The following is a 24,522-nucleotide window of genomic DNA, read 5'->3' as shown; positions in this document are numbered from 1 at the left end:
CGATCGGAGTGTGCGGTTTTTGGGGCCGACCTTTTCTAACCCGTCCTTCCTCGGGGGAAGGCAGCATCGCTGCTTCCATAAATATGGAAATGCTGGCCGCCTGGGGAAACATCTTACTGCCTTCACACTCGTGTCGCAGAGGACAGTACGACTTTACCCCCAAACCGCCTCGTAGCACGATTACTCGTAGTACGGGGTCTCGCTGCTCTTGGTCTGGCTGCTCCCGTTTGGCCTTCCTGGCATGGTTGCACTTTGTGGAACGAAGTTTCAGCCAGTGTAGCCCGCGGGATTTTTGCAGCAGTGAAGCCCGACCGTCAAGGCAAGGTGGCAGCTTTAGGTCGGGAAATGATTATATACATCTAGTTAGACGATAAACCCACCAGTAAATGGCAGGTACTAACAGATACTGGGCAGGTTCACCACGTGTCATATGCCAGCCTCAGATAACCAAGGGTAATTAATATCTGCAACACTCTCTTCATAGGAAGTGAATTTCTTCGGTTACCAGCGCAAACCTTGCGATATGGTTATTGCCGACCAGACTGCCAAGGAGAAACAAACCACAAATTAGGACATCCCAGGATGCTCCAATGGAGAGCATTCTTTCAGTAGAAAACCTCAATCTAAAGTGTACCGAGTAACTGGTCCATAAAATGAAGCGGGCAAAAAAACAACATATTCCTACATCTTCCCACGTTTAAGAATGAACTGACCTCCTGTTAATCTTACAACAACGCGTAGCTCATGTGAGCATCTGAAATTAAGTTTTCCCAGCTTTTCATCACCACACAACAAAAGGTGCCATTTGTCGATCAGCGAAGCCGTCATTTTAAAGTTAAGTAAGGAAAGCGCGAATTATAGATGCTAGAAATCTTAAATATTTTGTTATACATTTGAATAAAGTTCTTAACGGATAATCAAGGGAGGGAACCCTATAGGTCTTGTTCATCTAGATGTACCACTGTCCACTTTGCTCAAACCAATTAGTCTTTGTTATCGTAGGCGATGTATTATAAGAAACGCAGAAGACAAGGAAGTCGCCTCCCACAGAGTGATACTAAATTAATTATTGTAATCAATGAATGGCGGTTCTATGTTACTTGAAATAAGTGGTCATGATGAAAACTCAGACAATTATTGGAACTCTTAGTCCAGAGTAAAGTGGGACCCAAAAACTGCGCGATCTCCAACACTGTGGTAAATGATTTTCGAGCACAAGCTTGGATATATAGGCTATCCTAACTTATCTTGCCTCTGTAAACAACAGATCAAACTTAAATGCCTCTCTGTTTTCTGCTTACGTACTTTTTTCGCAGTCTATCCCAAATATCAAGATAGGGCATACAATGGCCACCCACTGGTTTCGTCAGCAAAGCACATATTTGAACGGAAAGCTGACGGCTGGGTCTCTCGTTTTCGACATGAGTTTGGTACACTTTAAACTTTACTCTCTCGATTTTGTGTAAAGTGACAACAAATCCTTAAGAAAGCAAAAGGATGGTACTATTAGAAGTAGCACAGCGGCATGTTTCGAAACGATAAACTGGCGCGTATTACTCACATGCTGTGGGTCTCATAAGGTGGACTAGAAGCTTATCTGGCAACGTCACAGAGGACCTTCTGTAAAGCAGTCAAATGAAGTGACCGGCTAGGTATACGCTGAAAAATGTATGAGTAACTTCCATGCGTATTTCCAAAACGTAAGCAGTCTGTGTACATTCTTCTGGGATATTGTAGTTATGCAGCTGATTTGCAGCAAATGCCGCGTGAAGGTGCTGCTAGAGTGTGTTCAGTTTTACACTCAACAAAGGAAACCATTAACCAAAGCCTGGTGTGGAAATGGTGCCATACCTTTCTAAGTCCATCTGCTAGGTTCTTAAAAATGTGGGGTTTGTGAGGCCTGACTTCATTCGACTAACAGCTGGTCCGTCGAAAAACATCTCACTGGGGAGCAGGAATGTATATTCTTAAATATCAAGTCTGGTTGTCTTGGTGACTGAAAATCATCGTGTTATTCCTTAGCCCGAAATAATATTATTATTATTGTTTCTCGGTAGACGAAGTAGTTATCTCCGAACTATGTTGTTTGTTGTGCAACAGACCCCATTAATCCCAGTTATTATTACCAAACAAATGGTTGTTTGCGAAAAACATGTTATATACCTTTCCAAATAAAGCCTAATCACATAGTTCTCAGGAGCATGTGACCCAAACAAGAAATAAACACAGTGGAGAATTCTGCCGAGTTGCTGTTGATAAGAGCGTCAGTAAATACACATTCAGCATGTTTAAAAATTATTTCTAAGGCTAACCAATATCATTCGGCGTTCCAAATAACGCTACGTAAGTTATGAGACTAAATTTAGAATATGATCTCTTCAGTTTCATGGCTGACTCCTATATACCTGGGAGGGCATGCAAGCAACTGATTAAATGTAGTACAGACGGTAGTGATTTCCGAAACACATCGTTGATCCTTTTTCCGACTCCTCCATATTCAAGGTGACTCACTCAATCCTCCAAATGGCACAAAGAAGCCGCTTGTTGGTATACTTCTGTTGTACAGTGCTACCTCAAGAGCAGGAAGCATTCGGCATCGTCTAAACAGTGTCGCTTGAAAGCACGCACTCTCGGGAAGTTTGACAAGCCCCGCAATTGCATTGATTTTTTTCACTTTCGTAGAAAGACTACATCAATTGTTCAACTTTGCAAGACACCATTTAGCAGGTAATGCTCTCAAACTCTTCACGATAATGTCCGAAAAAGCCCTTTGGATAGAGAACTATCCTGCGGTTTTCTTGTGTTTTACATTCAGACAACCTACAGAAATTACACTATATTGCCGTCGTAACAAGGACTCTTCAGTTAATCGGCACCAAAGCTTGACAAACCTATTACTCAAAAAGATGCTGCACGTCGTGTTTGATTTTACATCTTCGACGATACATCAGTTGTGGACATGCTATAGTGATAGACTGGACACAGATAAACTACCCACAAATAATACGCTTGGCAAGTATTCCAACTAGACACTCAGCTATGACTTCCCTCTATTGCTTAAACCAAGTTGGAATTTCGTCCACTCCAGTTGATCAATAAGCATCGCCGGCTGGCCCTGTAACACTAGTGTAGTGCTTTCCAGGTGTTACCAAGACTTACTCACAAACCACTACACAGGAGTTCGGGAGCACTATTTTCCCAGAAGGAATTTTATGCCTGTTCCTGAGACCCTCAATTTCATTATTGATACAAACATTTAAATGATTTTGTGTACCTGTAATAGGATGGACAGAATGACTCCCAGTTCATGTCATCATCGATGCACGTATATCATAGCCACAATATTGTAATGCATTCATGTAAAACTATTCTGGAAGCTTCTTCGGCTGCTGCAGAAAATGAAAGTTTACTTGCCCTCTTTTGCATTGCAGAACACCTAATGTTGAACCAGTTTAGTGACCGATGTTCTGTTTCAAGGTTGCGTGATCAAACGGTCACAAATTTCTGATCGCCTACTTTCAAAACCGCAAAAATTGAGGACATCGGACAAACCTACAGAGAATCGACTGGGTCACGTTGACGGCTTTTGTTGTCATTTGCTAATCATTTGCTAATCCCAAATACACACGAGACCCCTGAAGGACTGCCGACTACAACGCACGTTTACAATTTATGCACAACAATGACACATTGTCCGCTGAAGGTCAACTATAGTTGCTTTTCCATCAACTGGCAACAAATATGTACTTGTTCCTTGATAATCTGGCAGACAAATACTACTCTTCATCCTAGCTGAAGAAGTTTTTATTTACTTGGGAATGCCTCCTTCCGTCTGCCTCCGATCACTCGTAACACGGATGAGTTTGGGCATGGCTCTTTCCTGAACGTATTCAGATAACTATTTCTGAGATTGGCATAGAAAGTGAGTGGTTTAAATTCCTGTCGTTCATGTTTATACTTTGTGGCAACTCAAAACCAATGAATTGAAAGGAATGGTAGATAGATGAGACAGGTAATCTGTGAAAGTGGTTCACACTGACTCAGGACCGGGACCAGAAAATGACTGTCATTTTCTATAGTGTCACCGCGGCCTATATCGTTAAACCAGGATTAGTTTTCAGAATGATCCATACATCGTTGCCCAAACGACCCCGATCTATACAACACGGGAATAGCGCATTAGTTGAGGTGTTTGACACATGAACAGGTGACCTTTCCAGAAAAACAGAGTTGTGAGCTTAGCGAAATAGACTAAATAAACTAAACAAATTTGGTTTTGCAAGAGACTCACCTGGAATGCAGCTGAATCTCCCGTTTGTGATGTATTCATATAACTGCATTGTGAGCGAGTACGGCCTTATATGAGCCATATCATCCGCCGGCTCAGCCATTCCTCAATTAATCTGACCCCATCACAATGACACGGCCTACAAACACGCACACACCACTGCCATAAGCAGTAGACTTTTCGTGTCATCCTACTGCTGATCTGGACCCAAATGTTTGATGACTGATAAAATAATTGAGTTGTTTCTATTTTGGTGTTTCATATTCAGTACTTCTAATCTAATTCGTCTAATCGGTATCATATCGGAAAGTTCCAGAACGATCTTTTCGGAAACCACGATCTTCTGCACATCTTTCTCCTGAACATAATCGGAATTTCTAGAATATCAGCTGATCGAGTGGATGAGAACTGATCTGCTAGTGTTTCAAGATTGCTAAAGGTTGTTTCGAAGTTTGGTCTCGGTAACTCCAGTTTTCTTATCCTGTAGGTTTTAATTGGCTTTTGGTAAACGTAGGCGAATCGCATAAGTGTGCACGCAGCGATCATTACACACAGTAATTTTATGACTTCCTAAAACCCGGTAACCTAAGGACGCTGCAGGAAAATATTAGCGTGCGCACACTAGCTTGCGTGATCTTTTGAAAAACAAAGTGACAGTCCTCGAATGAAAACTGGTCAACCCTCTAAGGAATATCATACCAAAACACCATTTCTGAAAGGTAACTTTAGTTCAATTGATGCTAAACTTCATCATTATCACGATTCTCCTTGTTCTATATGCTACAATTATTGTTAGCATTTTCCACGCTAGATCACAACTTCCCATGGCTACGATGACCCTAAAATGTCTACCCATGGGGTTTAATAGGGCAATTTCGATAAATTGCTGAGCAATACGATGTAGGTCTTCACGGTTCATCAAATATTATCGGCTGTAACTAGCTCTATCCCAGGGGAGCGAATATTCGTTGTAACGAAGAGTGTCCTCCCATTGGTCACAGTGTTCTTTCCTCTAGGTTTTTTTTTACAAGTGAGTTAAACGCAACAATATACAAGCCTACCTTAATTGAAATAATAGAAGTTGTGATTAACTAGATCATCGAGCCCTGCAGAATTTGCGGTGTGCCAACCGAACTTCTGCCCAAACTGTAGAGGATCGCAGGTCCATAGAAATGGTGAAGAGAATATTTGTGTTTTTCGGAAGCTGTTTCTTTGACGATAAGTTATTCGTCTATTGTGTCAATCGTAAAACACTGTCGAATGGACTGAGCATCAGACACTTACGACAATCACGTGTATCTCCACCAGTTTTGGATATTTCTTCTTATAATTTTGTGAAGTTCATTTTTGTATGTAGTGAAATGATTAGCTGATGGCTCGTTCTCTAAGCCTCTGTGCACTGGTGATATCGCCTCAAAGTGTGGTGAATTGTTTTCCAACTGCGAGCCTGTTTTGCACACAAGTGTACAGTACATCAGTGTCCTTAAATGCATGTTTTCGAAGTTATCTTGGACCTACACTGCTCGGCTAACAGAACAGCAAGTGACAAATCCATTCAAGATACCGATATTCCACAACATTACGGTTTCGGGGATCATAACCTAATAACATCTCTTACGGAAAGGAGGAGATGCATCACATAATTGTCTAACCCTTTTTGGGAAACCATAGCATCAAGCCAAGATTTTTCAACACGGGACTACGCAACTCTTGCCACCGATTAAAGGTGACTGGTAACAAAATGATTACGTTTCCACATAGGTATTTTGAAGACATCTATTCATCGCTGGTCTTGCAGGACGTTCAGGTTTCGTGAGCGTTCTGCAGTTGAAAGAAGCTTGCTGGGGACAACAAACATCACATTGCTTACCTTGTGTTCGACAGTGAAATTTTTGCTACGAAACAGAAGCAACTCTAAGGAAATCAGGAGCACTAATCCTAACAATACTACTTTGTGGTTTGGGGCGGAGTATGCACACCATGTATACATTATTCCATCAATGAGTTTCAGTAGTAAGGTGAATCAGCATATGTCAAAGCACCAAAATATCTCATGTAAAACATCAGCTGGGTGACAAGATGTAAAATGAGCGTCTGTATATCAACGCGTACGTTTTACATGTGAGCCTAATCCCAATCTATCTAGGACCTTACAGAAAATCGTTGGGTGTTGGTGACCGCATTGCAACAAGTTACTCTGACTGTAAGCAAAATAAAAGTAGAGGTAGCTTCTAAGCGATAAACCAAATAGCTTATAAATTAAAGTTTGCATGAGTAGAACTTGCACATCCATTGTTTTGAAACTTGTTACAAAGTTTGAATTTGCTTTCAGGAGCCTACTACACATTAAAAAAGAGTGGCTTAACAGCCTGGCTGAAAAACAGCCCTGACCATCCGGGCCTCTAAGCAACGACGAGGAATGTCTTTCACAAGATACACAGCATCGCCCGTAGCTATTGATTCGCTGATATCCTGGATGCTAACACAACGCATCGCCTTGGAAGTGAAACGATCACTGAATTATTGCTCAAACGATGCCGCCTGGAACCTATTTCGAACAAAAACGCCAATAGCTCGTTCTCAGTTGGTGCCTAATTCCATTACTTTTCTACTGAAAAGTTTAAAATTCCGCCAAAGACGCTGCTTCATTTTTCAAATACTCTTTCCAGGTTTGAGTACAAAGAAATCAGACTGTTTTATCGTGCTCCCAGAAAAGTACGAAACGGTGTATTTCCCCTCCTGTGGGACTTAAACAAAATGTAATATTCCCAACGGATAATACGTGAGTGTTCGTATACATCACGTACATTGAGGGTACATACATAAAAGTAAAATAATCAAGCAGTCATTCTACTTGTTTTGCCCGCAGTTTGTCAATCAACTCACGAGTCACTACCTACTTCACGGGTACCATTGTTCTGTTTTATTAGGCACCGTAGTCAACAATCAGTCACCGTTTTAAATCGTGGAAGTCACAGAAATAATACTTTGACTATGTGGGATTTTTGACAAACCATGTTCAATACAAGACCGCCAAATACTGAAATAATCTTATGTAACGGCGAAATAGAGTCGAGTTAAAAATAAATTTCTTGCAATCCCCAGTGAACGGATGCTTCAGCATCTCACTTGTTCTAGTGTAATAATTCTTGATACGATTGAGGTGTCAAAAGCAGTTTGAGTTCGATTCATTATCGGCAGGCGAATAGATGCCCAGGAGAACATACCGCATTTTTCGCCGTTGACAGTAGGTAACGTACCATTCGATGTATTGCCCCTTGGCCCCCAAGTTTTCTTTCTGTCGCAATACTGTTCTGTTCCAGCACGACGTTTGATTAAAAAATTCATTTTCAGGTTTCTTAACTAGTTATTTGCTTAGAGATCAATGTAGAACAGCTCAAGTCAAGCGTATTCCATTCGTCCTTCCACTGTCTAGATTACAGACATAGGCTCAAAAACTTTTGTAAAGCAACACTTCAGGGACCTAAGACCTTTACGGAGAAATGACCAAGCTCTACTATCTGAGTCTGATGGAGCATTAAGGATAGCCCTGGTGGATAAAACTGACTATGCTGGTAAACTGAATAACACCCTATAGATCTAATCTAAACTTAAGAAGCTGGTAGATCAGAATGACAAGAACCGGGTGATATTACGATGGCATAAACAATCATAAATCACTGGTGCTATTAATTTCAAAAATGTTTCCTCCCAGAGGTAGAGTTGTGATATAGTTTCCTTTAGGTTCCCAGCTGGCGGACCCTTTCGTCAGCCAACCTGGAACTCAGAAGCGAGGTGTACTTACTGGAATATATACAGAATATGACCAATTCGTAGATAATATATTTTTTCTTATGGTGTGCCACCCATTTTCAGTTTAGTTCAAGTTCACTCTTGAGCTTCGACTAAACAGACAGCTAACTTTTCTGTGTTAACACAGTTTAGGGGGATTACAAGACTATCAGAGTAATGTTCACAGAAAACAAAGTGGACTGGCCGCCATATATTTATTTTGAGAGCTTTGTGTCCCAACAACAAAAGTGAGATTTAATTGAATGCTAGACTGAGGGAGCAGTTAAGATATTTCCTTCCTAACCAGAATGGTTAGAACACTTATGTACGCAGAACGATTCCAACTTCAGGCAACGCAGTCTACAAAGCCGAGAACCAAACAACATTGAAGTGAGGAAAAGCTTACCTACGCTAACGTGTCATTCAGTGGAGACACCGTTGCTTAGATGGTTTATAGAAAGCTAACATATCCTATGAATACGATGTACATAGCAGCTAATGTCCCCCTCAGTTTCAGTCCCAGCCTCAATATCAGACTCTGTTTGAAAGACAGACTGTGATGATCTACCACCACCTTTCATGCATACGCATTCCTGTATGTGTACCGTACATGGCGCGGTACCTCGGGACACAAGGTGTCCCTGAATGGCGATTAGCTGTCGTGACTCCCGGAACTGATCGCAGGTAACAAAAACTCCTTTCAGGTAGTAAGCCTAGTGCCCCTGAACCGGTACGCGCTTCAAAGTGTATGGTTGTAGAGCTATCGAAATCCGGCCACATGACTCACAACCATGTCCTCAAAAGCTACATGCACGAACTTTAAACTTAAGTTGGCCCACTAACTTGTTCGACAATAACCTAATGACCCTTCTTTCTTCCCCATTTTTCTAAACACTTTACCCCTAAATGTATCATTCCTTCTGAGTAGCATGTAAATGTGTGACCAGGAAGACCAAGCTCAGAAGACTGGCTTTGTTTGCTACTTTCTTTTTACCATGAATTCCACAGGTATCACCATTCTCCTCTAACAAATTGTGAACAAAAATAAAAAGCTTGCAAACTGAATATCAACGGATAGAAACTAAAATACCGTGTAAAGGTGTCTTTTGCAAGACGTTGTTGCAAAGAATGAGGTGCGTATAGTGCTTTATCACCGGTTTGAACTATATGAACTTTATGAATACTTCGCTTCATCTAAATTGTGTTCTAATTCTAATCAGTACGAGTTTCTCCAGAGGTACAGAAGTGTGATACATTATCGCTTACACTGGACGGTACTATTTTTAACGTGTCAGTAGTTAAAGGTGAGTTTTAAGTTTTGAAAGCTGAATAAAGTCGTTTAGTATGTTTGCAATATGCTGATCAACTTCAGGTCGTGTTGTTTTAACCTGGCATACTAAGTGGATATTTGAGCCTCCGGATTTTGTGATAGCATGGGAACAAAGCCCATACTTATTCTGGCAGAGCGATTGCGCGGACACCTTTTACAGACTCACCTCTAGCCTTGTTGTCGCCGGTGAGCTTGACCTATACATACCGCGGCCCAGGCCCATTGATCGATCCAAATCCTCCATCTGAACCGCCGCCATCTAATATATGCAAGTTTGGTTGGTCTCAGGTGATGAAATTAATGGAGAGTTATGGATTGATATTCCAAGTGGAAGAATGTCCCAGTAGGTTGTCCGCAAGTTTGAGCCAGCGAGCTTTGCGAACTTCGAATTAGTCTGTGCCCTTCCACTTGGATGCACTCCTGAAGACCGTTAGTTTCCTGATGAATTTCCGGAGGATCAGTGATCCATCCGTGACCGAAAGTGTTTTTCACAGCTGGTCAGTCGATCACACAGTGAAGTAGCACGCTACACATCTATTGCGTACGTAGCGAGGCACAATTTCCCCAAAACAGCATGGATTTTTTACGCCTATCCCTACCCCCCTTGTGCGCTAACGGATGTGATACAACCAGCGTAACCTGATGACGAACCTCATGTCTAACCAATGGTGTTGCGCTGTCCGTTTGCCCGTTCACTGCTGAACAGTACGACTTTCCCAGAACAGCTAGGTTTGTGAAAGGAAGGTGGGACGATGTGCGGTGTGCAGCGTGTGCAAAGGCTTGCGGTCCTGTCACCCCAGACATTTCGACTGTCCAATCGATTACTTCAACCTAACTATCGAATGGACTAGAAGACGAATGCATACATGAGGTCGTGTCTGTCGGCAGGGCCGCACGGTGTGTCTGGTCTGTACCAATGACTAGTCACATGGGTTTATCGGACGGCCGATTGCGAATCGTCCCTCGGGTTTGCCCTGGTTACGGTAGCTGGGACTTAAACTGGAGCAACTGTGCTTCACTTGTTTCCGTGACTTCATGTGAATACTAAGTTTACTGGATTATGGAGCGACGGGTTTGAATTTCTATCCACCTGTTATAAACTACGTTTCGATATAATTTGGTAGTTTTCATCGAATTAGTCACTTCGTCTGTGTTTTTACTGGGCATGTAAATTATGATGCGCATTTTGAACGAACGACAGTTATATCCGAGTAAATCTTAAAGCTGCTTGATACAAATGGCCCAAACTAACCTTGCTGGTATGATAAGAAACTGTCGAACTTTCGTGAGTAGGTTCGAAATAAAATGATCCTGTAGTTCCGATCAACCAAAGTCAGATGAAACATTGTCAGTCGGGTTGTCTCTGAACTACTCTTAAACGTTCTAAATAAATATCGTTTTACTTGACTGATTTCATTTTCTCCCGATTTTCGTTTGATGCACACATTTAACAAGCTGATTTTCTGGCAACGCTATGGCATTCGTTATACTTCAGGTGCCAAGTGCAATTCATAATGGTTTCTTCGGGCATTCGGTCTTATTCCTCATCAGACAATTACACAAAGCGTCAGTCATGTTTGACTCTAGCTCTTACCCATGAATTTTCAACGGCTTCCTAGTGACCCTTCCTGGTAGTCGCAAGCATTTTAAACAATCTATAAGTGCTGTGGGATTTTCACTATCTTATAATGCAATAACCGGTTGACACACTGGTTCTCATGCACCAGAGTTTAAACATAACTGGATCGTGCAATTCGCAAGTTATTTCACTGGCGCTGGTTTGTGTTTGGGATGTGTGAGACGAGACGATCTGTCGGAAGGGATTAGAAAACCTGGGTTAGGTAAGCTCGTAGCTCTAACAGGTGTCATTTTCACCTTACAATCAAATGTATGCTCTGCCTGTCTCACAAAGGCCATTTCAAACGCAGCTCAAAAGGTAGACATTTTGAGGTTGATTGCCCTGTTTTCACAGAGTCCAAAGTGTTGAAGTAGGTCTTTTTTTATTCCACTGAATCTTCTGGGATCATGTCCCATAAGTCTGTTCACCAGAGCCACGACTGCTGAAACCAGTGTTCGTTACAATTCAGAAAAGCAGCGGTAAAGGACAAGGCAAAAGTTGTAACATATACTTCTTAAACTTGTCGACTTTCAGATTTCCCCCGCTGGTTTTGTGGAACAAAATTTTGAACACATGGCGTTTCAGGTTGTAGTTCAAGTCTACCTGTTTTCCTGGGCTTTAAAATCTTTCTCCTAACAAATTCTTTCGTTTGACCGGGTGGCGACATGGAAACCTTTTATCAGGTGTTTGTGCGACATCCTCAACAATTTTTCTTTATGATATTCAATACCCCCTTTGTTTAATATCGGATTACTTCAAGAGCACAAGCAAACAACATGGCATTTGTGAACTTGCAGAAGTTGATAGAACCACCAAACGGAAATTGCATCTATCGATCACAATCAGACCAAGTCGTCCGTCTTCACCCTCAGACTATCATGTTTTTTTTGTTATTTCGATTACCTACGAACACCATTTGATAACATGTGAAAGAAGACTTTGATGGCTGTCAAATGTGGACCATTTTTGGAGGACACCATTACTGATGAAAGACATTTATTCAGCTACAACTTACCTCTCTAGTGAGTAATCGTGATATTGAATTAGTAACAGGCGATATACAATTCAGTGAGCTCAGTTCCTGAGAGCCCACCTATTTACGAAGGGAGAACGTTCACGTCTACAAAACTGAGAAAATAGACGTGGCCGTACATGTGCGAATGAGGATGGATGGTATCTGCTTCGTCGACTAGAATAACCGGATTCCGTTTGAGAGTAAATGTTGTATTTTGGTCTGTATTCGTAGAATGCGTAACCTCGTTTTTCCTCCATGAACTCCTATCATAAATAGTTAAAGTGTGTTTTCAATCTTGTTCAACCATTTCTATTGACCTGGTGACCTTTCGTTTCGACTGCGGTGGTCCCCGCTTTCATCACCATCACTTCACCGGAGGTTTTACTCCTGAGTAGAAAGCTACCACTCAGTCCTCGGTGACTCTATTTCACAATATGCAAACTTGGGAGAACAGTCATCTTGCTCTATCTATATTGCTGCCGTTTTGTAATCTTTTCAAATCATCCACTGAACCTAGAACCGTCAGGCCGTCGACGCGAAAGGCTTGTGAAATATGTCAGTGACTAGACATTTTGGCCTCTGCTGCAGTTTGGCTCGTGAAACTGCTCGTGAGTGACATTTTTCTCTTGCTTTCGTGACGCTCCCAATCTGGATATCTTGCTGAAGTCATACACTAGTTTCCTAGAGAAGACAATTATGGGTATCAGTATGCACTCATTTTCCCTACAGTAAACTGGACTCATTTGTCCAGTTGTCACAAAACCTTATTATTGTTCTGTCTCCCGAAGACCGCAACATCAGATGTGTTGGGAACTTTACCTATTCTCCTGGGATTTTGCTTTTACTTGACCTTCTCATAGGGGCTTCAGTGCGCTTGTGCGAAGTCCGAAACGGACTGCACCCGCCTGTTTCATCCTTCACAAGTATCTTTTCCCGAAATTTCTCCCTGTGTGTGCGCGCCAGGATAAACTACCTTATTTTAGCTGGTGGCTCTCAGCTTTTTACTTTTTGGTGCGAGAACAACCCGATAAAAAGAAACATTTGTAAACCCGTATAGGCTAAGATCTCCATATACCGGAAGTATATATTTCCAAGTATAATTGGATGTCTCAAAAAATAGAGGGGGAGTTATGTAAACAAAATATAATGAAATTCTCCTGTCATTTATTTTCTGTGTGCATTTCCTACAGCTCTAACTGTAGTTTTATATAACTTAGTCCACTAAATGACAAAAAATTGCCAACATTCCGTCTGAGAACCCGCACTCAATGATATATTTGTACGTCCAGCGGACACACTTTTGCCGTTATTTTTCGCTCACGGCGTAGAACACTTTTCATACTTCGTTTGTTACGCGTTTCACTACTTCAAAATTCACTCCATATTGATCGGTCTGAGTTTCTCTGCGTTTGTCTTAGGATGTAGGGTCATCCAGCATAGTGTTTTGCAAATAGTTCATCTCCACTATGCAATCCCTCCCACCGATTATAAAAAAATGAATGAGGGTAACTTGTACATTGTTATTTAACAGTCTCACATCCCCTGTGAATACTTCGTTGTAGGCTCATACCTTTCGGGGAATAATAGCACTCACTGACATTTACTGCTCACATTCGGGTTAGATTTGTTACGTATCGCAGCCCTGTTAGCTGTGTTTGAATACAAAACGCCGCAATTCACTCAGGCAAATTTTCCTTTTTTAGGTGAGCTGACAATCCATGGGCGACCAGTTTCAAATTCGACTGCATCGCCGGAGGTCCGGTGTGCCTATCCACCTTGATTTCCATATCAGTGTAGAATAAATTTGTGGCCGTTCGGTATACTGAGTCTGGTGTGAAAAAAGAACCAGCTTGCCGGCCGGGCACTGCAAGTCTGATTTAAGTTACCCAGTGGATATATTCATAATCTGTGTTTGTTGACACGATACTATACAATTTAGCACACTAACGATACTTTTAAACTTCTGTTGGTCACTCCTTGTCTGGAACCTCTAAGTCAATTTCCCCATCATCTGTGAGCCTCAAGGAGGAAGGAGATGTGGAGGAAGTGCGGGATACTTCAGACTTTAGGTGACTAGCAGAAATATGGAAGCTTCATTAATTTTGAATGCCACTCTGTGTCGTGAGTGACCATCTAGGTATTCTTGTGCCAGTAACTGGATCTGAAAACAACATTAACATTTATGACATTTCCGTGACAAACTGCGGAATACCAAACTATATGACGATTGAATCGTGCTTTTATTGGACGTCATGTCCCGTTTACATTGATTGACCGCAAACTCTTTAAGAAAGCCATAAAGAGGCTGCTTCAGGATCAGTCCAAGACAACAGGGAACTTGTAACCAGGATCCATAAGGAGATTATTGAACCCGTGTATGAACACATAACTAAACTTCGATTGGCAAGCACGCCAAAATCTAGAAGGAACATCAGTAGGATTCCTAATGTCAGTCCTAATTGCAGAAGCAGCAGTAAAGAACCTCGAGCACATAACAATACCAAAGGTAAACCCAAGGCCTTGGAACCTACAGGTGGATATCATCAAACGAATCCCAACAAAGCACGCACAGACTGCTTAAAGACACATCCGGGATATCTAGTTTGCAGTCCAACTGGAAAGAGACGGATGATTGTTGTCGGACGTGTTGGCTGAGACGACTATCGACGGAACATTTAATACTGAACTATTGTACCACTCAAAATCTATTCAGCGGACCGGGGAAACACTAGAGTACGGGAGAACTTAGAAGGAATAAATATGACCATTTATATCGAGTAGCAGAAGAAGCCTAAACAAAAGAGCATCTTGGAGCAACAGCAACAGCCAGAACGGACAAGTAAACAAAGAGTGCTCTGCTGCATCGCTAATGAGGCCGGACCGTGAGCAAGAATATTGCAGCCAGCTGGCGGCTTGCGGGCCAAGTGCCACTTCGGTTACGGAATCCAACGAGGAAAACTGACTAGGTAAATAAAAATATGTTAATAAAAATATAAAGTGCGATAAACGCAAGAAGCCGGGAGGAAATCATCGCCAGTTGATGGACATTAGGCAGTTTTAAGAAGACACGATCCAGTTTCTCTTATTTCCATAAATGAAACGTAAACTCTCGGAAATGGGGGACGTAAGGGTTCATTCGCCTCACAACAATACACTAAATATGCCACTTCATTGGTAACGAAAGTTGCAACAATCTCGAAAAGCAAACTGACCACCAGCAAGCAGCTATTTTGAGCACAAATATTTGAATGATAAAATCCATTGGCATCAAGTTCTTCACAGCTTTTACAAAAGGCTTATGTAATACCAGACTCTGTTATTGGGTTTAATTGAATTTCACTCAGGACCCATCGATTCTTTGAAAGATTTCATACTTTAATCCGACTGTCCTCAATGATCTGGCCTACCTCTCAGGCCCATCCTCGATATGTCTAATTCTTCTTATCATGCTTTGGCCAAATGGCTGGTCAGTCTGTTAGAACCAATCAGGAGAGAAGTGTCGACACACAGCTTAAGAGACAGTTTTGATTTCGTCGATCAGATTAGAGATTTGAAGGTTGATAAGCACTCCATGTTCTCCCTGGGCGTCGAGTCATTGTTTACCAACATACCACTCACCGAGACAATAGACTACGTTTGTGACTTGATTGAGTGCAACGGTAAGGATATTGGAATTTCCACTTCGGATCTTAAGGAACTCCTGCTCCTTTGTACCTATAATGTTCAGTTTACTTTCAACAATCAAATTTATCGACAGAAGGACGGGGTCGCGATGGGGTCTCCTCTAGGTCCCATATTGGCAGATTTTTTCATGACCAAGCTAGAGACTCAAAAATTAGATGCACTCATTGGACGGTTAACATGATATCGCCGCTACGTGGACGACATTTTCATTCTTGCCGATGAAACCATCAGCACAACAGACGTACTAAGCAGTCTCAATTCAGTTCATGCTAGTAGCAAGGTTACTATCGAATCAGAACAAAACGGACAGTTAAGCTTCCTCGATGTCTATGTTAAAAAGAAGACCGACGGGACCATAGAACGCAAGGTTCACAGAAAGCAAACGTCGAAAGGTCAATATATTCACTTTGATAGCTTCGTTTCGTTACAACAAAAACGCAACCTAATTAGATGCCTGACCGAGAGAGCAATGAAGATATGCTCACCCAAATGCTTAGAAGAGGAACTAAAGTTCTTTGGACGCACATTCCTGCAGAACGGATATCCTGAAAGGTTCGTACTCAAGACTATGGAAGCCGTTAAACCCAAACCTACGGAATGTTCTGTTAGGAAGAAGCCCGTATACATGAGGTGACTCGGTTGCTGAACTAATCACCAGTAGGCTTAGAAACTCCGTGGATACGACATACTTGGCCGCTAATCTATGTTTGAGCTTCAACTCCAGTCCCACTATCAGATTCTGCTTGAAAGATAAATTGCCACGTTCTACCACCAGCTTTTGTGTGCACTCATTCGTATGCTCGTGCCGAGCAGCATATGCTGGTCGTACGACAAGGCATTTGTCGAACAGAATACGAGAACACAATCCCGTATCTCTGAATGGTAGTGGAAAGAAACCAGGCTCAAGCGCGATTGCAGCAAACTTGGCCGAAACCTGTCATGTCATAGACAAGGAGCAAGCCTTCACCATCACATACCGAGTACCTCTGAACGGATCACGACTGGTACGATCCAGACTACTATCAATCGCAGAGGCGATAGGAATCCGACTGCTGGATCCACAACTTTGCTTCCAAAAGTAACTTGTGCGACCTCTGAACTTGAACTGGCCCACGAAACATCTGGTCCCACAAGTCTGTCTGACATTGACGTTACTTACTTGACTCCGTGACCCATTGAACTACCCCTCATCCAGCCCCCATCCTTTGACTTCTATTTCTCTAAAGTGTATGTAACCCCGGTCTTAACCTTTTCCACGTGATTTCTGCTAACATATAAATTTGTGATGTACTAGCCAAGATGAATAATCACAGAAAACAAGCTTTGTTCGCTACCTTCTTCGTTCTCATGATCTGATAAAAGCGCGACTTAAATTCCGAAAAAAAACTGTTAAAAACTAACTAAACGCATTTTCAATGTTTACGACTGCATGATCTTTGTGAAGGTTCAGCAAACGGACCAACGTTTACCTATACATTGCTAAGGATTATGTTGATCCTGTGGGTGCTGATGCTTCACCGCAGTTTTCTGATTAACTTAAAGGCTTTTGTTACCATATTAGGAAATATCATTATGGTATACTGAGATATAGTCGTCGCATATTGATAAAATGCTTCCCCAGTCGACTACCAGCTGCCAAGCTGAACGAAGAGCCCACCTGCCACCTGAACAAAAACCAAAAGCCCACCCTAGCTACCAGTATTGAGTGGGCAGCATTAACCTCAGCACATTTTAGCTTTTCTGAATCGGAAATAAGTTTTGTACTAGATCTTACTTATCTAGATCTGTACGCTTTTAAACACCAGTTTTTAATTTAATGTTTGTCAAGTATTACGAGTTACGTGGAATTTCGTTACAAAATTTTAATCTTCCGAAGGCGAAACCACTTCTCTAACGAGACATCTTACGCGTAATTTGGCGTACAGTGCTGAGACCTAGTCACAAAGTCGAATGGGCACTCATAAAAATCTCCGCATGTAAGATCGCTTGCCTAACATTCTTACAAGTTTGGCCGTTTACTTCATGTGTTTAATGTTTATTTACTGAGTCAAATTCTGCACCCTGACTTACTGTGCAGCTGTTCATGATGTACACAACATGGTTGTGACTCTCAAGAAGTAGAAGGTGGAAGAAAGGCACATTGATTGAGAGTTCGCACCAGTGACTTCTCCCGACCACACGAGGGTGCTTCATTCAATGAAGTAGAGGCCACAGAATCACGTCAATTTACTTCTGAGAGGCTAGTGTATTTATCGGAAACTCACATAACGTGCAACGCTGCTGAATTTGGTGAAACTGTGAGTTTACACCAAAATTAGCTAGCTCAGCTGACGCTCGTCTGTTATTCACACTGGCCGACTGGAAACCTGAATAAAGTTTCTTTCCTGAAGTCATCTCCGCTTAAATCACTGGTTGTACATCTATTAGGAAACATTTTCTAGGGTTTTCACGTTTTGGTAATGGGCATAATTTGATTATTATTGGTATTTTCCTCTCTAGACTTAGGGAAAAACTCAGGTGGTCACAGATAAATTGAAAGTGATGCACACTTTATTGGACCGAGTAATAATTTAGTGCCCCAACTTGTCTGTTGGGAAGATTTCTGTGTGTAATTGCCCTGTTTAGTTAATTTTCACAACCGAGGGTACTGAGATATTCTTATTACTCCATATAAAAGATCCATCGAATTAATTCACGTGGTCCCATCCGCTAAATATTTATGACATTATCTGTGAAGGTTTATCGGATTCAATGCATAACTCTCAGAAACAGCAGTCAGATGACTAAAGTGCATGCGAAAATTACGTGAACATAAACACAGGGACCTGTCTAAATTTCGGTAAAACGCTCCGCCGGTCGGCACTTCGTTTGACTTCAGCGCCCCGTAAAAGTGCATTTATTAGCTCTGTTGTCGGGTCTGTTGTAAGTTTTGTCGGTTACCCACTACACAGAAGAATATAATAACGTAAAATACGGAGTTAAATTCTGACTTGAAAAAAATTTGTTTGGGCTTATGCCACCTGTCCGTGTGTGCGAAGAGAACAAGTGTTCAGGAAACGCGATTCAAACGAAAGAGACTCTGATATATTTTCATAGGAATTGTGCAATCTAAAGGCTAGTTTTTAGTAGGTCATTCATTTCGACATTACGGTCATTTTGCGCAAAATATCCGTGTTTTACCTTGCTGAATATGACGGATAATGCACATCTAACGACCACTTGAAAAGCGATTTGAGCCTGAGACCTCGGAGATAGTGGTTGAACACGAAAGACTTCTTCCATCATTGACTAACCGGCAAGTTTCAAACTTGTATTGTGATGCCACTGTTCTTCAACAGGGCAATGGAAGTCATGTGATCTGGATCTCATTGGTTTCCCCACTAGTGACTTTTGGGCTGCCTCACTTTCTGAATGCTCTTCTTTCTGTAAAGATTGCTTTTTGCGCATTTTCAGCAGGTCCTGTAGAGATAAAACAATTTTGTTATGGTGGATTTCCAAGCTGTGGAGAATGCTATTGAAACATACGAATTCTTCGAAAGTCTATTCAACAGTTTCATGCTTTAAACATTGCTCCCAAAGTTCTTCTTCAAAATGATGTCTCAAATGTTTTTTGTCAAACGAATATACAGCCCCTTCTCTGAACCGACTCTATCCGCAAATAATTACCTCCAAAATACGAATAATGTATAAGACATTCGCCAATGAAATTTTCATTTTACGCCAGTAATTTTCCGGTGCATCCAACCGTTTCAGCCCACACATCTCCCCCGTGGTTCGATTGTGATTGGCGTGCGCCTTGCAAATCTACTCAACCCGATCTTCTGCATCAACGGTCTCCACGCGAACCGGTAGTGTTAATTTACTTGAGACGTTTATGGAGATGTTGTCCAAGAAGAATCTCTTTTGTGTGTCTGTTTAGCGCAAAGCTGAACACAAACAAAGGACGAAAAAGAAACAGGCATTTATAGACACACATTTGTGGCAGTGTGCTATTGATACTGACAGGTGGGTTTAGTCCAGATTAGTTGTGAGGAGAGTTGAAAAAATACCTTTGGATTGCGTAGATATTCAACCAAATTGATTAATATGTGGTATTCATTGAAATAACTTGCAGATCAACATTCTTCATGCTCACATGCAACTTTGCCTTCAGAAAAAATAGATAGAGAAACGGTAATAATACATTGCCATTATCTTTAGAGGAGCGCAAGCTCGGACTGTTCATAAAAGCGAACTCCCACGGAGACACATGACTTTTATCCTTGAAGTTGAATTCTTCTCTCTCTCCAGCTCCGAAGGTGATAAGAAACAAATTTATTTTTGCAGTGAGTGTCGATTTCGTCCGAAATTGCTACATTTTTCCTTTGAGAGAGCAAATTCTGGCGCTAAAACCCCTGTAAAATTTATGATCAATACGCCACAATTTTTCTCAATTACATTGCGCAGCGCTTTCTCCTGCCCTTTCTTGCGATGTAAATACTATGCCTTATTCTGACCTCAGTGCACCCAAGTATACTGATTTCGCCCCTGGAGATTTTTCTGGTGAAATAAACGTCCACGCGGGATAGATGAGATGAGTGGTATATGATGCTCACTCCTACTATAGCTGTGTTCACTGAAGCCCTATTGGTCTGATTGATTTCAGCTTTCAGTTACAGGGAGAGCCCGTTTTCTAGTCTACCGAACTATGGTGATGAGCTGACTGGCGTCGAAGTCTGTAATAACAGTTGGATGGGTCTGCTGCGTTACATCTCGATGGTCAACCTAGCTAGTGACCACTAACGCTGACAAGTTCGAAAGTGTTGCTGTCCTCCTCACCAGGAATGGATGAATGGTGTTACCGGCTCACGACACCGCTGTTTTGTTACGTCGGAAAGACAAGCAAAAGTGACTGGCGCATATCAGCAGCTGATCCAAATCGTCCTACACTAAAATTTCTGATGTGCACAGATTCAAAGGTATGGGTACATCCAGGCACGATCAATCGCATTTTCATTACCAAACGTGTTGGATAATTAAAATCCTCACTCTCTATTTCGAAGCTGGCAGTTACGTAATATTTAGGTTTATGCAGCAGGAGAAAGGTCAAGTTTTACTTTTAGTATCTTTCTTGGGGGCGCCAAGCAATTACTCCCTCTCTCTCTCTCGTAGGAAGCACAGTGCCTTTGGGGGCGTTTGTTTGCGGTGGAGCTATATATTTAGTTTTTCACGCAGGGAATTACAGTATACTCAAAATGTTTGCGGACCAAGCAGCTGGGGGTTTACACGGAAGCATGAATCAACTGGAATCACGTGCAAAACTCAAGTTGCTAGCCATTTTCACAGTATAAACGACACTGCCTAATGCTTGACAGATACTTTGGAGCATCAGCAACACGCTTGTAGAACTAGAGCGCGGCTACCGTCGTCACCTAAAAACTTTTCTTTCCCCTTTCTGAAGCTTCATAGGACTACGAACTTGAGTTAATGCTACCACTGACGGTGATCGCAATGAATATGTTCTGCATAAGCATGTCAACACCTTCATAATAAAAGAGGATGGTTTCAGCATCAACCAAAATACGTATAGTAAAGTTGTTCATTCTATTGAGGTTGCGTATGACAAGCTCAGGTTCGTCTACCAACAGCACCATTAGCTTCTCAATAGTAGCTTGGGTAAGGTGGGCACATATGTAGTAAATCCTGTTCATGAACTTCTGAATAGCAAGGGGGCGAGGCTTATCAAATGGCTATGGAGATTCAGTGGGGAGGCCCAGTTATTGACCATATATTTTTGTTAAATACGCAAAGTTATTCACAACGTACGTTCGGATTTACCTTTTCGCTAAATTCTCCAATTTGACCTTGATGGTAAGCTTCCTGTCCAACCACAGAAGCATGAGGTGGTCAAATGTGACATTGGTTCCTCGCAAAATGGTAGTCATTCACAGCTTAGTGTGCATTGTTTGTTACCGTTATCGCAGTAGTCATGGTGGACACCTTACTTGGTGCGACGCAGTCATCTGACCTCAGAGCAAACAATATGGCCTACGATTCTTTGGTATTTCTCTGATCAAATAAAGCATTGTGATGTGATTTGGAAATTTAAATCGGGATGTCTTTTTGTAAATGAAGTCAATGTACTATAGCTGATTCATTCTTATTTGGAATCATCTGTGTTGTGCCTAACGTGTTCCGCCTAGGCGAGGAATAATCAGTCCACTATTCCGCTGCTGGTGGCCGAGAAGCTTAGGGCTCACCAACTGGTGCGCTTGTCGAGGGTTCTAATTGTCCTGGTGAGATGGCCATTCTCAGTGGGGATAAAACAGTTGTAGAGCGCTTTTCGGTGGAACTTGCTTTCACTTAAATGACCAAAACTCGACGGAGTTTCTAACTTTGTTCTGACCTCCAATGCTTCAATGAGAACGGAGTCACTATTACAGACTTAACAATTTTCCAGCATTCATTATAGAATGTTTTCGTCTCAATTTGTTGGTTTCTCATAAAATGAAACTGAACGCTCATTTTTGAAGGAAACTTTTCACTCCCGTTCTGTATTCCACGTTAACCAGCTCGCTATTTTATCAGATTTTTTTGTTGAGGCTCAACCACGTTGGTCATGTCACTCATTCGACACTATTCAACATGAGGAGACCACCATTTCTAGCATGCTTGCGGTTTTTGCGTGTAGATCACAGCGCCCGTGGACAAAAGGCTATTTTCTCACCAAAACCATATTCTGGTTTACGGCGCCCATTTGGATTCTTCTTCCGTGTACCGGTTGGCTATACAACAGCTGCAGTTTCCCACGGTACTGGATAGCATGTTTGGAATTTTCTGTCCCAAATCAGGGCTGAACAGCAAAACGATTTTTGTTTACAACAGTCCTACGGATTCTATGAAGTTACATATTGATTTCACTCATGTTCCGACAAGGATTCTCAATAGTTCATTTTTTCAACAGACTCGAGTTGTTAAAGCAAATAAGTGTAAATCCGAGGCGCAACAGAAAACTCTGAGATGAGTAATTAACGCCTAATGAAGGAACAACGAACTCACAAGACCATTCCTTAATTGGGCTGCGCGTGTTTGGTTTCGCAGGGTGTATGGGATGAATTTTCATTTAAAAAGTAAACAAAATATGTTTGCATGTGGAAAAGGACTGCGAATGTCCAATCATGACACAGATAGGGCTACGTTGAACGCTGAAATGGCAGCAGTTCCTTTACGTAAAATTTATTTCTGTATTTTTATATCATGCTTACCCTTTTTTGGGTATTCTACGCAAATATATGCAAATTTTCAGTGGTCGTTTTACTGAGTCTACTGGATCGTTGGTTGCATTGTACTTGCCCCAAATCGTCACAGCTCAGCTCAGCTCAGTTATCTAATTATATGTTGGGCATAGCTGAATTGAATTTCTAAACAAATATAATTGGTCAACGTCAGTGCATTTGAAAGACTGCCAAAAAGAATGCTACGGAAACCGTATGTAGCCAAGTTTATCCTGTCTCAGAGACAGGAACTTTGATCGAAGATATCACATTACCAATTGAGGTCACGTCATCACAGCATCAAGGCTGGCAATGTCAAAGTCTCTGTTGCTAAGACTTGCCAAATAAACCTAATAGCCGACAGGTGTGTCTCTACTTGTGTGTAGACAACGAATTCCGGGATAAGTATTCACAGCATTGAGCCTTTGGGCAATTTCTATTGTCCATACAGGCTCCTCTAAGGGCTTAAGTTCGATCACTCATTAAACTGTGTATGAAATGCGATAATCGGTCACCTGGATCATAGACGTAACTATACACAGTTGATAAGCCTCACAAAAGGCAAACACTAGATTCAAAGCAATGTTTTTAAGGGGGAACGTCAGGTGAATATTCCTATCCTGTGTATCTCAATAAAGTGCAAGTTGATCACACTGTAAATTGCCGTTATTGATCGAAAGACTTACTAAGGTTTAATAGCCGCGCGGTTCGCTGTTTGAATCCACAGTATTTTCTTGATATGACCACTGCTGAATTCCAAGTAAAGATGAGAAAGCTGTAGAGTGTTTGTCAGCTTCTCAGCGTAGACTGATTCCCACTGACTGGATGTAATGTTGATTGAAAAATGGCCTCACGCACCCATAATAGCAAAAAATCAACCTGGATTATGGGGATTCTTAAAGCGTTGTCAACTGCTGCTTGACTTTGCTCTACACTTCTGGATTAGCTGTTCTTCTAGATAGAATTGCCATAAAGCGCTAATTTCTATCTCAAGAGGCATATTTCATTATCTTGTTTTAATGACATAAACAAGCCCCAAAGACTATTAAGACCTCATATGATAACTTCATTATGAGGTCCTTCGTATGCTTCTTCCCAGTTTACTGAACTAGGACATGATATTTTACGTGTGCACTGATTCAGCTTATGAAATCGCGTGCAGAAACGGCAAACTTAGCTCAAAACAAAAGTTAATCCAAGCATTTTCTTTTCAGTATAAACCCCATGTAGCAAACTCCAACAAGAACGGGTTAGCATGAAACCCATTCCACATAGAACAGTAAAGGAATTCTCAGCTCTAATACGACTGACGGCAAGCGGTGCTGACTTTCTTACTAGTTAGGAATAATTGTCAGGCGCAAAGTGGAACGCAGCCACTCAGCAGCGAATTTTGATCCATTGGATAGTTGTAGTCCGTAGGCGTAAGAAAGACTCAGTCCGATTAACAGGTAAATCGGTAGCTACTATTTCTGTAGAAATAGCAATCACGGTATTTAACATAGATTTGGCGCGATGAGGATAATTTTGCCAAGGTATATATGT

The 24,522-nt window shown here is 41.7% G+C and overlaps 1 protein-coding gene across 1 annotated transcript in view; it reads right to left on the bottom strand.

Moving 5' to 3' along the window:
- T265_07042 (hypothetical protein) overlaps positions 1-9,953 on the bottom strand; it is a gene marked incomplete at both ends in the record, with an annotated part of 73,689 nt that extends 63,736 nt beyond the window's left edge. The window contains one exon of the mRNA XM_009172466.1: positions 9,577-9,953. Within this exon, the coding sequence (XP_009170730.1) occupies positions 9,577-9,669 (93 nt within the window). The remainder of the gene's footprint in view (positions 1-9,576) is intronic.
- Positions 9,954-24,522: the final 14,569 nt, after the last annotated feature.

Source organism: Opisthorchis viverrini (assembly GCF_000715545.1).
Source record: "Opisthorchis viverrini unplaced genomic scaffold opera_v5_158, whole genome shotgun sequence".
NCBI classification, from domain to species: Eukaryota; Metazoa; Platyhelminthes; class Trematoda; order Opisthorchiida; family Opisthorchiidae; genus Opisthorchis; species Opisthorchis viverrini.
Note: the sequence above shows the minus strand (reverse complement) of the source record. Positions and strands in the feature narration are given on the sequence as shown.